This window comes from Spinacia oleracea, chromosome 5 (assembly GCF_020520425.1).
Source record: "Spinacia oleracea cultivar Varoflay chromosome 5, BTI_SOV_V1, whole genome shotgun sequence".
Taxonomy (NCBI): domain Eukaryota; kingdom Viridiplantae; phylum Streptophyta; class Magnoliopsida; order Caryophyllales; family Amaranthaceae; genus Spinacia; species Spinacia oleracea.
In genome coordinates, this window is record NC_079491.1 from 63826885 (window position 1) to 63844588 (window position 17704).

General features: G+C 34.9%; 1 protein-coding gene and 1 long non-coding RNA gene across 2 annotated transcripts; both read right to left on the reverse strand.

The window, feature by feature from the left end:
• Positions 1–8351: 8351 nt before the first annotated feature.
• On the reverse strand, positions 8352–9984 carry LOC110791214 (protein FAR-RED IMPAIRED RESPONSE 1-like). The gene is made up of 3 exons (XM_021995961.2): positions 9916–9984; positions 9774–9827; positions 8352–9638 (listed from the first exon to the last, which is right to left on the reverse strand). Exons 1-3 carry the CDS (start codon positions 9982–9984, stop codon positions 8352–8354), a joined length of 1410 nt encoding a protein of 469 aa, XP_021851653.2.
• A 3187-nt stretch (positions 9985–13171) lies between these two features.
• LOC130462059 (uncharacterized) lies at positions 13172–14723 on the reverse strand. The gene is made up of 5 exons (XR_008922190.1): positions 14634–14723; positions 14439–14513; positions 13813–14334; positions 13573–13691; positions 13172–13495 (listed from the first exon to the last, which is right to left on the reverse strand). It is a non-coding gene; the product is annotated as an uncharacterized lncRNA (long non-coding RNA).
• Between the last annotated feature and the right edge of the window lie 2981 nt (positions 14724–17704).

The window sequence follows — 17704 nt, forward strand, 5'->3', positions numbered from 1 at the left end:
CTGGTTCGATTTAGAGTTGTTCTAATTTTGTTCTTTTTCTGGTTCGATTTTAATCTGATTATTTTGTTAATGAAATATCTCTCATTTATCTTATTTATTTAATATTTTCTCTCTCCTTACTTTATTTTAAATATATAATCTCTTACACACAATCATTATTCTTACACCCAATCATTACTCTTATCCCAATACAAACAAAGATTCAGTTTTCTTAAAACCCCCCCAACATTCTTTATGGGAACAACATAAAGGAATGGAGGGAGTATTATTTACCAAAAAGTCACTATAAACTGTAAATAACATAATAACTATCTTAAACACATAGTTACTGTTTTAAACTTATAATAACTTTCTAAAAAATATAGTAACTATTTTAAACATATAGTTACTGTTTTAACGTTATAGTAACTTTTAAAAAAAATATAACCCTAATTTCAACAAAACAACAAACATTTCAAATCACTCAACAAATAAACAATGAAATAAGTTCTAAAACATACCAAAAGCAGGCACAACACAAATTCGCCGGATCTATCGTCACATCGTCGTTTTTAGGACCGATAATTACCATTTTTTCACAATTGTAACACAAATTCGAAATACACAGTTAATTTCAAGTAATTTGTTGACTTGATTTCGATGCAAAACCTAAAAATTATTGTTGAAATTGAAAAGAGAGAAGTTGAGAGAGCATAGGAGAGAGGATAGAGAAGTTGAGAGAGCAGTTGAGAGAGGAGAGAGAAATTGCAGAAAATGAAACCACAAAAGCTGAAGAAAAAAAATTTAAATTGTTTATATACTTGAATAAAGGCACGTGACACTCCCACCATAGAGTATTACTCATCTGCCCTGGTCCACTCTAAGTTAGCGTGGACCAGGTTTATATTAGTGTAAATACCTAAAAGATTATTCTATTTGACTTTTTACGGTCCCCAAGACATGATTTATACCAAAAAGTTTCCCAAATTTGACCCAAAAAATTGCGATGGACTCTTCCAGAGATAGAGGGAGTAATAATTAAGATTTTAGACCGACAAATCAAGACTAAACATCATAACTTCAGGCTTGAACTTTCATCTAGCCTAACGTTTTAGCTTTCATTTAGCCTAATGTTTGTCAATTAGTGTATTCCCTCTTATAGGTTGTCTCCCACACTATTCCATTTCTATCAATGTGGGAGAAATGAATAATACTATTGAGATTTGAGACAGGGTGAGATGTATGGCAATACTTGGTAGAGTTTCTAATTAACTCTATGAATAATCTCCCCAAATACGCCAAATTTCAGGCCGGGTTCATGTTGATCAGGGCCAACATAGAGTATTCCACCTTATAACAACTATTTACTATTACTCCTTTCAATGTGGGACTTTTAAAGTTTGATAACTATGGTGTGCTATAACTCCCAACACTTTTCGATGGGGCACACATCTTTTAAACTCCACCAAAGCTCATCCATCTCGTTGTATGAAGTTCTTAAAACAGTGCATTATTACTTGTAGTTTCTATAAAGCTATAGTCAAGGTACTATATTCCTACTATAGTATTCATAGTTGTATTTATTTTTTATTTTTTTATAAAGGATAAACATAGTTGTATAATTGTATTTATAGCTGTGCATTAGGTTACTGTATATCATACTACAGTAACTTATTTTGATCTACACATCTTAATTAGTCTTGTATTTATAATTTTAATTTATAATTTATAACATGAAGAAGTTACAATGTACTGCACAGTTTTAGATTTGTATAGATAAATAATAATTTATCACTAGCTTAAAACTAACAAAAACTAACATAATTTATCAGTAGATGTGTATTGATAAATAATAATTGCCCCGGATTTTGGTTTTAACAGCTTCAATGAATCCTTGTCTTAGCTTTTTGGTAGCGACAACAACAAGTGTCATGGTTTTCTTATAGAATAAACTAGATTTGGACCCGTGCAATGCACATATTAGATTAAATTTGTTTACGGAGTATAACTAATTACTCGTAAATAATAATTTATAAATAGAAAATATATTTTAAGTAAATAAAATTTATTTATATTCGCTATGTGTGTTTGAGAAAATATAAGGTACAAATTAAAAATAACGACGTAGTAAAATTTAGAATTTTTGTAAAACATAATTAGTTAAAATTAACGACTTAAGCATGGTGTTATACTACTTACGTAAAATACAAATTTTAAACTTGTTGTTTTTCATCTTATTTTCATTTTTTTGGGGAGAAATTGAAGAGAAATTATGTTATAAAAAAATAAGTTAAGTTTAAAAAAGAATATGAATTACATGATTTCATCTCGAAAAGAATCTTTTCCAAGATTGGCATGGTAGAAAATTCTTTGTCAACGATGTTATGGAGTATTAAAGAATGAAACGTCATAAAAATAGTTTTAAAATGATGTACACGTACGTGAAACATGTACATTACGGAGCACTATTATTATAATATATACTCGCTCATATCCATGAAAATTTTCCTATTTAATATTCATGCGGTCGTATTTAATATTGAGTGTTAAAGAGGGAGATGAAGTGGAAAAGATTGAATAAATATATGAATTAAGTATTTTTCTTAAATAAACTGGTCCACCTATTACTATTGTGGACCAAGCCCAATAGAGGAAGGTTATCCTCTTACTAATTCTATTCACACGTGTGAATGAATTAAGCCCAATTTATATTTGTTGTTTCTTTATTTTCTCTTTCATTTACTCGTCCACTGTTTTCTCTCTCCTCATTCACGGATTCTTCTCTCCTCCTTCTCTCTCCTCCGTTTCTCCTTCTTCTTCTCTCGATTTTCTGCAATTCGTCTTTTCATCTTCAATTTCTCTCTCCTCCATTATCAATGTTGCCAAGAACCAGGGGAGGTCCTTCATGTCGAACTCGAGGAGGACTCGGTAGGGGAGGTAGTTCATCTCGAGGTCGAGGAGGATTCAAAAGTGGAGGTACTTCAGCTGGAAGTAGAAGAATGCTCCGTAGCTCACCTAAATCAATCGAAAATTCAGGTTTATGTTCTATTTCCAATTTTTTAAAATTCCTTTACCTTTCGTTCGCCATTTTTACGATTTTCTTTTTGCTCTTTCATGTTTTTATGTTTTCAATTACCTCGCATTGATGTAATTTTGAGATTCTACTAGAGGTTTTTCAAGTTTTGTTTGATAAGAATTTTTCCGTTCACGAATTAGGGTTTGTGTCCCTAATTTTCAAAATTAGGGTTTCTAAGCATGTTTTGCTGATTTTTGTTGTATATTGATTTGATCATAGCTAGGTTGTTGTAAACATTCATAATTTGAAGTTTTGTGGCCATGATTTAGTGTTGAATTTGACTAATTTTCAGAATTACTGTTTCTATGCATTTTGTTGATGATTTTTGTGGTTCATTGGTCTGATAATACCTATTTATCGTCCACAATCACTAATTAAAGGTCACTATGCTATTGTTTTAAGTATTATTGTGTATAATTGAGGTAATTGTAATTGTAATAAATTTATTGGTTACTATACTCTCAATGATGGTCACTATAGGAAGTAGTAGAGTATTGTTTTGGAAAATTTATTTTGCACACTGATTTCTGTTAATGTATTGTGTAGATGATGTGCCATTGAAGAATATTGTGAAAGGAATTGGGAAAAGGAAATCAGTAGCAACTAAAAAACGGCCACGGCCAGTGGTTCAACAACCAGGTGATCCACCAGTGAAACCACCAACTAAGAAGCGAAAGGCTGTCACATTTGAAGAATAGGCCAACACGTCTGGTGGTGATGGTGATAATATTGAAACAAAACCATCTGATGCACAGACGTAAGCTATTACATTTTATTACTCTTTTTCTAGTACATAGTGTCCTTTATTTTTTATATAGTATCTTCTATGTTGCATTGTGTATTTGTGTTTTGTCATGTCTTTAATTGCGCAAAATTCCAAACCCTGGTGTGTATAAATTGTCATAGCATCTTATTTTCTGCTTCCCTATTCAACTTCATAACATTTGTTCAATTAAACAATTTAAGACTAATAGTAACATTAATATGCATATATTTTCTAGTACATAGTGTCCTTATATATATATATATATATATATATATATATATATATATATATATATATATATATATATATATATATATATATATATATATATATATTGTATCTTCTGTGTCACTTGTGAAGTTCGAGTTCTGTTTTTTTAAATCATCTATTCTATACTTTCTGTTTTATATCAAGACCTTCAAGACAAGGTGTAGGCCTGCAAAATTGGTTGAACTTATTTCTGGTTTATCTGATAACCAGAAAAAGGCTGTTGTTGACATTGGGTTTGGGGGGTTGCTGAGTGTACAACTGACCCGGACAGAAACTTCTATGTTAGGGTGGTTGGTAGATAGTTTTGACCCCATTAGCTGTATGTTTACAATTGACCAGTTGAGAGATTTCGTTGTTTCAGAATTTGATGTTTATGATGTTTTCTATTTACCTTTGAACCCCATGAAAGAGGTTGTAGAAACTTCTCGTAGTGCTAATGAAACCAACCCCGATTACTCCTTGAAGCTTGAGTGGAGACGTAAGTTTGGGCATGACCTTAATGAGTCAATACCTTTGAATTTGGTTGAGGAAAGGATTCCTCTTTTGACAGACGATCGTATGGATGAGTTCAAATGCATGCTCTTTCCTCCTTTTTAGCCCCTACTGCAAACAGAACCGTTGATTTGAGGATAGCCATGAGTGTAGTTGATGTGAATGAAATCAAGACATATAATTGGTCTAAATATGTACTTCACAGACTTTGTGAAGCCGTTGCAAGTTATAAAGGTCTTAAAAAGCCTAAACCTTCCGTCGAGTCTCCTGAATGGTGTTGTGGTTGTGTTGTCATGTTAGAAATCATTTATTTCCACCGTTTGAAGTTTAGGAATGTTGCACTAGACTCAACTTTACCACTAATTCAACATTGGACCAATGACCTTGTTAGAAATAGAGTAAAACTTGAGATGAGTTGTAAGAGTTTTGGGTGTGGGCTTCTAGATTTTAGGATCTACCCTGTAAGTGAGAAGTTGGTGTTTGTGGATGGCCAAGTTTACACGGGAGAAGATGTTGCTGATGCTACTTTGCGAGCTAACCAAGCTAACCAAGCTTCAAATGATGAGGGCAGGGGAGATCAACATGCTCGTCAAAGGGAAATATGTTTCCGGCTTCCCCCTGGTTCTATGTCAGATGACGACATTTGTGCAATTGCTGTTGATGTAAGTTCTTTGGTCTATGATTATTTAATTTTATTTTGTATATTTGTTTTACATTTATTATTCACTTTTTTCTGTTCAATTTCTTTTTGCAGAAAGTATATGAGAACTTCTTGTTCATGAGAAGGGATATGGAAATAGTCTTAAACTTCTACATGGACCAGATTAAAGAGCTTCTTTGCTCAATGCATCATTAGCCCACTTTGTCGTCTCCCCGAATATCCCAGTCTGATGCATTTTTTAGTGATCCTCGTGTGCATGCAATAGTTGATGAGATTGCAGAGCTTGTCATTTGGGTGACCAAACTGCCTGGTGGATTGGATAATATTGCGGCTTTTGGTAACTGCATGGTAACACTCACTTCACCTTTATTTGTTCCTATATGTTAACAATGGGTTACTATATTTTAAAAAAATGTTACTATAACATGAATTTCATATTTAACACTAAAAAGTCATTTTACTACAAGATAGTGTTCCTTTTTAGCTTTATAGTTACCTTTATTTATTGTTAATTTTTTGGCTTTTACTTTGTTTCTTCTACTGACTGATTTGTATTACTAACTACTTATTTCAGAACAACAGAAACCAACATCCTAATTTTGACGAGCCTAATCTTGACCAGCCTAATCGTAACGAGCCTAATCTTGACTATCCTAACAATCCTCATATGGATAATGGTGAGAACAATACTGAGGATGTTATAATACCCACAATCGGATTCGAGCATGTTTTGAAAAATGGTGGTTCCAAATGTTCGGCTGTAACTTGGAAGGCTTCTGATGGTGGCAATACTTTAGTTACACCATTTCTGAAGTCCAATATCAAAGATATGAAGTTTCTCTCCGGGTTCGTCCAAGAACTCGTTGACTATTGCCTTGTTGATGATGGATGCATGGTTTCCAAGTAAGTACATTGTTTTATCAAATCATTACTCTTTCAATATATATAGACACCTGTAGGGAAACCATAGTGACCGTTTTTTTTTCTTCTTCTTACATCGACTTTAATTTCCAGTGAGCAATTGGTTTCATTTCATGATGACTACGTGATTCTAAGAAATGAGTTTTGGTCATTAGGAGCATCTTCTGGAGATATTGACTTTAATATCATTGATTGTTGGGCTCTTCTTCTTAATGAAAACCAGAAGAATCGTGAGGAAGAAGCTACAAAATTGTATCTCGGTGTCTAAATGAGTGTGAAGTTTTTTTTATTAAATTAATAGTTTAAAACAACTTACTAGTAACTAGTTAGAGTATCATTTTGCCTTAATAAAATTCTTTTTCATGTTGTTTGTTGAAGGCTGATTTACTAGAAGTAGCAAAAAGCATACTATCTACGTTGGAAGTTGAGTCACAACAAATAGACGTTCTACATCAGAGTTGGAGGAATTGGATTCAATTGCCTTCAAACAACTTCGATGTGTCAAAGCTTGAACTGGTAACAATCTTATACATATGTAATTCAAAACTGTAAAACATTTCTCTTATACATAGTGTCCTTTTTATAATATATAATGACTGTTATTGGATGCATACTACTGTATCTTAGTGGGACTAATATTGGGATAAATGTTTTTATGTTTTGTCTGTTTGAGGGAGGGTGTGAAAAGAGGATGGAATTTAATATTGTTATGTGCACTTATATGCTAGTTACCTGAATTTAGTGTCTGGTGAATGTGGTGAATGAGCTAGATAGAACAGCAGGTTATTAAATGTGCAAAAAGGGTCTATATATATAATTTAAATAGTCACTATGTAATTAAAATGCGTTTGTGTAGGTATTCGTTCCCGTGCATTATTGTAAGCATTGTTTCCTACTTGTCTTAAATTTGAAGGAAGGCAAAGTGCAGTGTCTTGGCAGTAGGAGTTACAATAAAGACAAGCTTAAAGACTTTGTATTGTTGGCGGGTGTATTGGTACTTCTCTATCTCTTAGTTACATGTAGTGTTGAACCTAATGTTGTTTTTATTTTCTTGAAGTGTGAAAATTTCAGTACATTTATTGATGAAAAGCTTCCACAAGCCGCAATAGACATGTTAGGCTACGCCATGGACTGTCCAACGATAAACTGGAAAACTGGAAAACCCAACTTTGATGATGCAGTTTATGTGATGACAAGCATGCTCTACTTTGAGGGAGATAATGAGTTCAAATGTGATGCCTTGAGAACAGTTGAGTTTTTTGTTCTTTGTGATTTTTATTTGTTTGTTTCAAATGTTTTTAAACGTGTTCTAACTTTATATATTTCAAAATTTGTCAGGCTCCAATTAGGCGATTTCTACGGGCCCAAATTGGGGCTTCTTTGGTGCTTTCTGATATGAACACGAGCAAGTTAGATGCATGTGCTGACTAAAATGGCAGAGTTTCGGCCTCGGAGAGAGCAGATTGCAAAAGAATTGGACAAGAAAAGGAAAGGAAAGGGCAAGGTTTCTACTCAATGAAGTACAGAGGAGGTAACAAGCGGCACAATTAATATTTTGAACAGAATTAACAAGTAGTTAAATGTAATCATCAACTAAACAATTAATTTGCAGATGTAATTTGTAGGACAGTTAACCATTTTGTGCACTGGTTATGTAAGTGGAAATTCCATATTCAAGTTGACTAATATTTTGGAATTATATTTTGTAAAGGTACTAATTGCCATTTGAGGTTATTATAATATGTGAAAAGGTCACTATTTTGCAGAAAAAGATTGTTTGGATTTTTGTTTTGCTTAGGTGTGTATTGTCAAACAATAGCCTAATCCTATAACAAATACGCACCCATATGTGAACTTTTTCCAAACCTAAGTTGACTTGCGTTGACTTTTGGTGTATTGCAGTTTTTGCGGTTATTATATAATCATAAAAGGTCACTATTTTACGGAAAAGTATTTTTAATTGTATTTTCGGCTTTTATTATTATTTTATGGGACAAGAAGCTTCCCAATGTTATTCAATTCAAATTCCAGTATTAATATAACCAATCATATCTTTTGTCTACAAGAATTTTCAACGTAGGATATATAGTTCTATGCATGCACCATATATAAAAAAGGGTCACTATGAGACAACTATAGCATCATCAAAATAAAATCAATTCAGTTGGACTCCCTGTTCTGTCAGTTCACACAATGGTAGTGAAGTCTGCTTTGCATAACATGAATATTGGATCAATTACCAAAAAACAACAAGTAGTCATTCCTCCAGTCATAGTGACCTTCATTGAAAGTATAGTTACCAGAATAGAAACAAAATTACAAAACTGAATTACTAAAATAGAATATAAACTCAAGAATAAGAATAAATGCTTAGGAGTTTTGGAGCCAAATTCCCTGTGCTTTCTCCTTTTCCCCTTGTTAAAGTTGTCATAACTCCATGGAATCCTCTTTTTGGACTTTCCTTTAGTGTTGGCATGAGCCGGGTCCAAAACTTGCACAAAATTCTCATTCTCAGTTGTCGTATTTGTTGTGTTCTGTTCATTGTTGCTTGCAGCTGTAACAATTGTTTGAATAGCTCCTGAATCTTTCTTGAAGCTTTCTTCAAGTATTTTTCTAGCCTCTTCTATTGTATGGCTCTTAAGGATCAGACTGTAGTATTTTCTCAGCATGTGTAAGCGCCAGGGGGTGAAACTGTTCAATAATCCTTTAGCTTTTAACTGTGCCTCATGCTTGTTCCACACCTCAACCTTTGCGAACTTTGTCCATCTAAAGGAGATGTACTTCTCTGGGATTTTTTGAACAGAATGCAGATGCAGAACACGAATACAATGAAAGCACAACCAACCTGACTCCTCAAAATTCTTGCATGGACAAATAATGATCTCACTCGGCGGATCATACATCACAGATTGTGCGGAGCCAGCTCTATCTTCAAGGTAAACTCGATAAATCATTTTCAGTCCATTTGTGTGAATGAGTTGTACTTGCGATGCAACAACAAGATTAAATTCTTCTTCAAAATCCCTGAAAAGTGAATGTGTGTAGACTTGAGCAGCATGTTTCAATAACGAAGTCATTGGATAGTGTGAAGTCGGAATAGATTTGGTGGTATTGAATTCATCAATATCTTCTGTCCTTCTCCATCTCTTTATTGTTTCTTGAAATATGTGATAGAACTCGGTCAAACTAGTCTTCTTAGTAGGTCTGAAACCCACAGCATTATTCGAACTCTCACTCCTTTGTGATGACAAAATCCCAGCAGAGAAGAAGTCCATACTCAGAGCGGTTGCCCACTTGTATCTTAATTTATACATTCTGATGAACCATTTGTGTTCCTTTAGATTGTACTTGGTGACCATTGCTTCCCAACATGCGTTAAACTCAACTTCATTCAGACAACCACTTAAGCATTTGTTGAAAGCGGCTTTGAATGTTGCATCACTCTTCAGGACTCCAAATCGTGTTACTGCATTCTGCATCAAATGCCACAGGAAAAGTCTATGCCTTGTGGTTGGAAATACTTGCAAGAATCAATACAGTTACTATCTTCCTACAATCATGTTTATTATCTTTGAAAAAGGTCACTACATAAATGATTATCAAGTTACTGCATTCTGCATCAAATGCCACAGGCAAAGTCTATGCCTTGTGGTTGGAAATGCCTGCAAGAATCAATACAATTACTATCTTCCTACAATCATGTTTATTATCTTTGAAAAAAGGTCACTACATAAATGATTATCAACTTACCTTCTTTATTTCTCTAGCCATAGCTGCATCTTGGTCAGTAAAGAGTGTGATTGGACTTTTGTCACCCATAGCTTTTTTGAAAGTCTCAAACAGCCACACAAAGGATTCTGTTTTCTCATCTCCTGAGAACGCACACGCAAACATAATATTTTTCTAGTGGTTATTAATCCCCCCAAACGGTGCACAGATGAGGTTGTAACGGTTTATTCTGTAAGTAGTGTCAAAGACAGTAACATCACCATAAATTTTGTAATCTTCTAGCATCATCGAATCCCTCCAAAAAAATTACAAACCCTTCCATCATTATCCAACCTTATTCAGAAAAAGAAATTAGGATCTTCATAATAAGCATCTTGCAGTTTGCCATATACAACTTGAGAATCCCCTCCTTCAATAGCCTTAATTTTCAGCTTATAACATAAATTCATATGATCCTTATATGAATGTCCTACAGCATCTTCTCCACCAGCTTCGTTTGACATGTATCGAAAGGACTCACTAGGTCGAAAACCTAATTCGTGCATAGCCTCTATTGCTTGCTCCTTAGGTACTGTCATTGCACGTTCTGAGCGGTGTAATGGTTCCATTGTTGTTTTGTCAGAGGGTGGTTGTGTGCCATAACATGCTGTACTATATCAAATTGACCTCCATCATTCAGTTTTGCTTTGATCAAAGCATTACAACCTGTCCTAGTTATTGCAACTCTTCTTGGTTTTCTTTTCTGTTTTTTCACAGAAGTATTTTCCTCTGTTAGTAGACCTTCAAGTTCATCTTTCTTCTGTTTTTGGTCTTTTTTCAACACAGTGTTTCTTTTCCCAGCTGCTGAACACAGAAACAGCTTTGTTGTGACCTGTGTAGTTCCAACTTTTCGTACTTGTTTTGCTTTCCTTACACTGAAACCTACACCAGCCGCATGTTGACAATACAAATCATATATTTCTGTAAGACTTTCCCTAGTTTCTCCAACCAACCAACCATAAATTTCTTCACCATTATTTGTTGCGTTAGCCGTACTCTCTGCAATTAGTTCATCAATTATTGTGTAATTAAGTAAATGTGCTACCAACTTACAATACTATGTTATATAAAAAACTAACCTATTGTCCATTTAAATACTATAGTCCATCACTTTAAATACATAGAGTAACCTTTTATTTTTTCGTAGTTACCTTTATGCAATTAAAACTCCAATAGACAAGGTATAAAACTCACAAAATAGATATAGTGGCACTTTATCACAACATAGTAGTGTTTAACTTCAAGGTAAAAATTATGGTCATATAATAATAATCAATTTACTCGATACTAATAACATAGTTTACAAAAATCGCAGAATTAACTCACGAAGAAAATAAAATCACAAAATCGCAGAATTATATGTTTACGCAAAAAACAAATCGCATTAATCAAAACGAAAATGTATAGGTACCTTCTGTGATTGCAGAAATCAAAACTAGGTCATCTTCAACCTCTCTCACTTCTTCATCTTCATGATCTGCAAATTGAATTTTACAATATAATGTATGAAATTCTGTTTAAAAATAGAATAATTTGATAAATTTGTTATTGCATAATTGATTACCTCAATTATGAATGTGTAAATTTTCACTTGACTCAGATTCACAAATCGTTTTGTTAAGATAAATTTGTGTGATTTCTGATGATTGATTCTCAATGACTTCAGAATTTTCCATTGATGTTATTCGATTTGCTGTAACGAGAGGAGAGAGAATTTCATAAATTTTGGAGAAGAGAGCTCGCGAGTTGTTGTAGAATTATGGAGGAGAGGCAGAGTGCAGAGGTGAGGGTTTTTCTTTCGTGTTTTTCTTTCGTGAAGGAGAAGGCAACGGGGAATCAAATATGTAGCGCACAATTGTTTGGCACGTGTGGGCCTTGTGTCCACAGTAAATTTATGGTGGACCAGGTCCACACAAGAATTTTTGATGAATTAAATGGTGAATAATAAAATGAAAAATTGTAAATAAAATAAAATTATGCATGGATGAAAGATGTGGTGACACATGTCATCTAATCATCTATGGTTATCCTTTTTAAATACTAGGTATAGATGTTAGGGATGAGGTTTTTTTTCTTACAGATTGAGGTTTGGGATTAGGTTAATGACTTAGGGATTGCGTTTTATATTTTTGTACATGAAGGAATAATGGTTGGGGATGGGCCAAAGACTTAGGGATTGAGGTTGGGGATGGGCCAAGGACTTGGCTTATCTAATCAAGTCCGGTTGGATCGGATCGGACATGACAGATTGATAACGGTTTTAGCCGGACTATAACGGGTGTGGATTCATATCGGGTCGGATCATGTCAGGTCGTATTCATATCGGATCGGATTAGTCGGGTAACGGACTAACACGGGTCGGATTGAAACGGATTTAGCCGGGTTACATTCAGTTTCATATCGGTTCGGGTTATTATAGGATCAGATTATTGGGTAGCCGGTTGGAATCCGATTCGGGTCCATTTGGTTCCAAATTATATAATTATAATATCGATAACTTAATTATGAGACGAAAACGATAACTAACTTTTAAAAGTAATAAGAATTTAAGATCAGTAATATAAGTTATCGAGTATATAGTATATACTTAGTTTAATACTACATCCGTTCCTGAAAGTTCTTTACGCCTTAAATCAACATCAATTACAAGTTTCATTTGAGCAGAGTATATAAAGGGATAATGAAGTACAAGTACATCGTATAACTAATAGTCATACGCTTAATTGGTAATGCAACATAATTAATGTTCTCTTATAGGTCGTGAACGGTTTGGGTTAAACGGGTTCATATCAATGGTTCGGATTAAACGGGTCATGGGTTGAAACGGTTTGGATTAAACGGGTCATGGGTTGAAACGGTTCGGATTAAACGGGTAATGGGTTAAAACGGTTCGGATTAAACGGATTTTCTTCGGGTTAAAACGGATTCAGGTTCAAACGGATCAGATCATAAGCGGGTTTCGGATCGCTTCGGTTCGGATTAAACGGATTCGGATTGTCAGGGATCGGTCTGTTATCGGATTCGGATCTTAATCGGATCAATATTAACGGGTTGAGTCGGATTCGGGATGAATATAATCGGACCGAATCGGATTTCGGATCTTAGCTCACGGGTTCTAAACGGTTCGGATTCTAAACGATCGGATAAACCCACCGGGTTCACTGGGTCGGATTGAGAATTGACACCTCTAAACAATTTTATCGTGTCAAAGGTACAACTAGTCTGTTAACCAAGTTTATAAAAGACAAAACCTTTTAAATACATACGTAATACATAAAGATTACGACTATATCACGTTCTATTCTTTGAACATTCAACATTTGCCTCAAGTAATACCACGTAGGCAGTAAAAACAGTGGAAGTGTTATCCATCAGGGATTTTGAAATTGAGAAAAAGAAACTGTTTGGATCATATACTCTGGGGTTGCACTGAACTTGTGGCATCCCCTGATGACTTTATTGACTACATTAAGGAAATCTTTCTCTGTCACGATTTTCCTTGGAGCACGAGCACGAATTGCGAACATTCCAACTTCATTGCACACAGTTGTTATGTCTGCACCTGTAACAACAACTTAATTAGCTTCTGTTAAAACTGCTACATGCACTTCCTTCATACATTAATGAAAAGGGGCAAACCTGTGCAGTTGGGACAAATGCGAGCAAGTAGTTCAAAACGAATGCCCCTTTTACAGCTCATATACTCCCTTAACAATAATCACATATTTCTCTGGCTCAAGCAAAGGTAACTCAACAGCCTGCACCAAACAGAAACCATAACAAAAGGCAAATGTTGACTTTAATATGGTATCGTGTACAATTACTGAAACAGAGAACCTATATATGCTGAAAGTAAAGGAAACTTGAAAGACGACTAACTTCTCCGATCTTCTGAATCTGTTATTTGCATCCACCAATATCATTATATGGTATATCAGGCTTGTCCTTCATTATCAACTTAGAAGCATCGCCATGAATTCTTGGAGGTAAGGGCATACGTATCTTCCACTTGACTGGATCAACCCTGTTCAAAATTAATTTACCAGTAGCTAGTTCTGTTTCAGAGTGAATTTCTGACACTGAGTGAAGGAGCATTCAAGTAAGGTGAGACAATTACATAAGCTAAATAAAAGTTGTTATGGTACAAGCTAGATCTTTACTAAAAAGAATTTAGGTTGATAACACTTAGTGGTGATTGGTGAAGTTAGGAAATAGATGAATACAATGATTCTGCATGTTAAGATCAGGGAATTGAAGTAACAGACAGTACTTACGCTTCATATATATCACAGTAATATTTTTAGTACTAATCAGTAAAAGTATGGAGCAATACCCAACACGCATGCCTTCTTCTATATCAGTTGGAGAAACTCTATCATCCAGCCCAACAATCATCTTACGCTGAAACAGTAATAGATCGATTAAGTTTATTGAATGAAAATTACACTTTTCTACACATTCAATATATGATGAAAAAAATCAAAGAGGAACACCAGATACTATACCAATCTCCCCACAAAATTAACTGCATATTTAGCTTCTTCAGCGTTAGGGTTGATTATGCTGGTGCATTTCGCAACCTGCACATCAGTATCAGTATCAGTATCAGTCCCAACACTATTAACAAATTTTGAGACTATATGTAAATTAATGTAATGAAACAGAAATTAATGAGTAATAAAAACAGTTATTATTATTACCATAAGAGATCTTTCCCACATTTGCCTATCAGCTTTGAGATCCCATTTGTCAGGAGACGGCAGTCCTGTATCAGATTCCTCGATTCCTGTCATACAATTAAGAAGATGATTAATTAGTTCAACCCAGAAAATTAAAACTTTATTCAGACTTTATTCCATAAAAGACCTTTGACAAATGTGATAACAACTTCAATCATGTTCAGGACAACATGATCAGAATCTTCTTTAGAGAAGATGAACCGTAAAAGAAGATGAACCGTAACTAAAACATAACTAGAATTAACTACTAACTCACAAAATACATACAATGTTACAGACTATAATAACAACTTGCTGACTTGATAATTAACATTATAGTTGAATTATTATGTACCGCGTAAATTGGCAACACTATGAACAATTTCCTTTATTTCCTTTTCCAAATTATCAATGTTGGCTGAGTAAGGTCCATTACTCTGCATATATCATCAAACTCAAGTCTCAGAAAAAATTATCATCAAAATAATTAAAGAAATTAATCCTTACTTAAATCATATAAAAAACTACTTAAAATGAGGAATTAAAGGAGATGTTGTTAGTGATCACCTTCTTGGTTGATCACAAACTGAAAGTTGTTAAACAACAAATAGAAAATGCAGAAAGAGAGAAAGAAAGAGAGAGAGATTATTTTCTTATTGAATGAATGAATGATGATTACAACATGATTGGCCTTATATACAATGATTAGGTGACGTGTTGGAGCCAATCAATGTGCTCCAAACTGACACATCAGCAAGCTCTAACTGACACTCTTTATTACAGAATTAAAGGCTAACACATACCCTAACAGAATTCAGTTACACTGAATCTTCTAAAAGGTTGTGATGCAGTTAGCTGTTGTTGCTTGAGGTGAGCTTCTGCACGAATGTTGCTTGCTGCATTGCTGTAAGGCTGAGTTGATCATAGCAGTAGTGAGATCATGAGTGTGTACACCAACACCCCCCCTCAAACCTGGGATGGATGAAACATTAGTCATACCAAGTTTGGAAGAAAGAGTTCTGTGCTGATGACTAGGAAGAATTTTAGTAAAAATGCCAGCTAACTGGTGCTGAGTAGGGAGATAGCTGAGTTGTAACAGACCTTCAAGAACTTTGTCTCTTGTAAAATGGCAATCAACTTCAATATGTTTGGTTCTTTCATGAAAAATAGGGTTGGTAGCAATGTGAAGAGCAGATTGATTGTCACAATTAAGTTGAACAGGTTGTAAACCAGTGACCCCCAATTCCTCTAGAAGTCTCACAATCCAAGAAACTTCACTAGCTGCTTGTGACATAGCTCTATACTCAGCTTCTGAAGAGCTTTTAGAAATAGTTGTTTGCTTCTTGGATTTCCAGCTAATAGGAGAATTTCCTAGCAAGATAATGTATCCAGTTACTGATCTTCTAGTTGAAGGACAAGCAGCCCAATCAGAATTAGAAAAAGCTTGGAGTGTGAGTTTATCAGTAGCTCTAAGTAAAATCCCTTGACCATCAGTGTGATTAACATACCTCAAGGTATGAGTGAGAGCAGTAATGTGAGCAACCCTGGGTGAATGCATGAATTGGCTAAGTGATTGAACAACAAAAGCCAAGTCAGGTCTTGTGTTGGTGAGAAAATTTAGCTTGCCTACATAGCATCTATACAAGTCAGGGTTTGCATAAAGATCACCCTCAGGAGAGAGCTTTAGATTTAAAGGGAAAGGAGTGATTGCTGGTTTAGAAAGATCCAGTTCACAATCATGGAGCATTTCCTTAGTATACTTCTTTTGAGTGAGGATGTAACCTTCTGTGGTGTGACAGATTTCAATCCCTAGGAAGAAGTTAAGCAAACCCAAGTCTTTGATGCTAAATGTCTGATGTAAATGAGTCTTGAGTGCAGTAATTAGGGATTCATTTGATCCTGTGATGATAATATCATCAACATAAACAGCCACCACTATAATGTCAGTAGGATCATGTTTGATGAAAAGAGAATAGTCATTTTTTAACTGTGTAAACCCTTGAGATTTCAACTCAGCTAAAAGTCTGGCAAACCACTGCCTAGATGCTTGTTTGAGGCCATAAAGTGACTTAGTAAGCTTTCACACATGTCCAACAGGAGCATTGACACCTTCAGGAACTTTCATGTAAACTTCCTCATCAAGATTGCCATGTAAAAAGGCATTATTAATGTCCAGTTGGAACAATTTCCAGTTTCTGCAGGCAGCAATAGAAATTAGACACCTGACTGTGGACATCTTCACAACTGGGGAAAATGTTTCATGGTAATCAATACCATATTTTTTGAGTAAAGCCCTTAGCCACTAATCTGGCTTTGTACCTTTCAATAGACCCATCAGCATTTTTCTTAATTCTGTAAACCCATTTGCAGCCAATTGCTTTCTTGCCTTTAGGAAGAACCACAAAATCCCATGTGTGATTATTGTTGAGAGTTGTAATCTCCTTTTCCATGGCTGCAACCCAGTTATGGTCACCAGCAGCTTCAGAGTAAGAGGTGGGCTCAATCAAGTCCATATTTGCTGCAATAAGAACTTTTTTTGTCAGGCAACTGGTCAAAAGAAACAAGGTTGCACCAGTGCCTAACTGGTTTTGAACAAACAAAGTCTTGATAGTGGGAGGGTTGTTTTGGTACTCTAGTTGACCTTCTTGGAGGGGGAGCACAAGATTGAGTGAGATCTGCAACTTTTTGGTTGATCACAAACTGAAAGTTGTTAAACAACAAACAGAAAATGCAGAAAGAGAGAAAGAAAGAGAGAGAGATTATTTTCTTATTGAATGAATGAATGATGATTACAACATGATTGGCCTTATATACAATGATTAGGTGACGTGTTGGAGCCAATCAATGTGCTCCAAACTGAAACATCAGCAAGCTCTAACTGACACTCTTTATTACAGAATTAAAGGCTAACAGATACCCTAACAGAATTCAGTTACACTGAATCTTCTAGAAGGTTGTGATGCAGTTAGCTGTTGTTGCTTGAGGTGAGCTTCTGCTCGAATGTTGCTTGTTGCATTGCTGTAAGGCTGAGTTGATCATAGCAGCAGTGAGAT

Bases quoted from the DNA above. Each gene is read 5' to 3' on its own strand.
- LOC110791214 (XM_021995961.2), bottom strand. From the start codon at position 9,984: ATGGGTGACAAAAGTCCAATCACACTCTTTACTGACCAAGATGCAGCT. The intron at 9,828-9,915 runs GTAAGTTGATAA...TGATTCTTGCAG, and splicing joins TGGCTAGAGAAATAAAGAAG to GCATTTCCAACCACAAGGCA. The intron at 9,639-9,773 runs GTAACTTGATAA...CATTTGATGCAG, and splicing joins GGCATTTGATGCAGAATGCA to AATGCAGTAACACGATTTGG.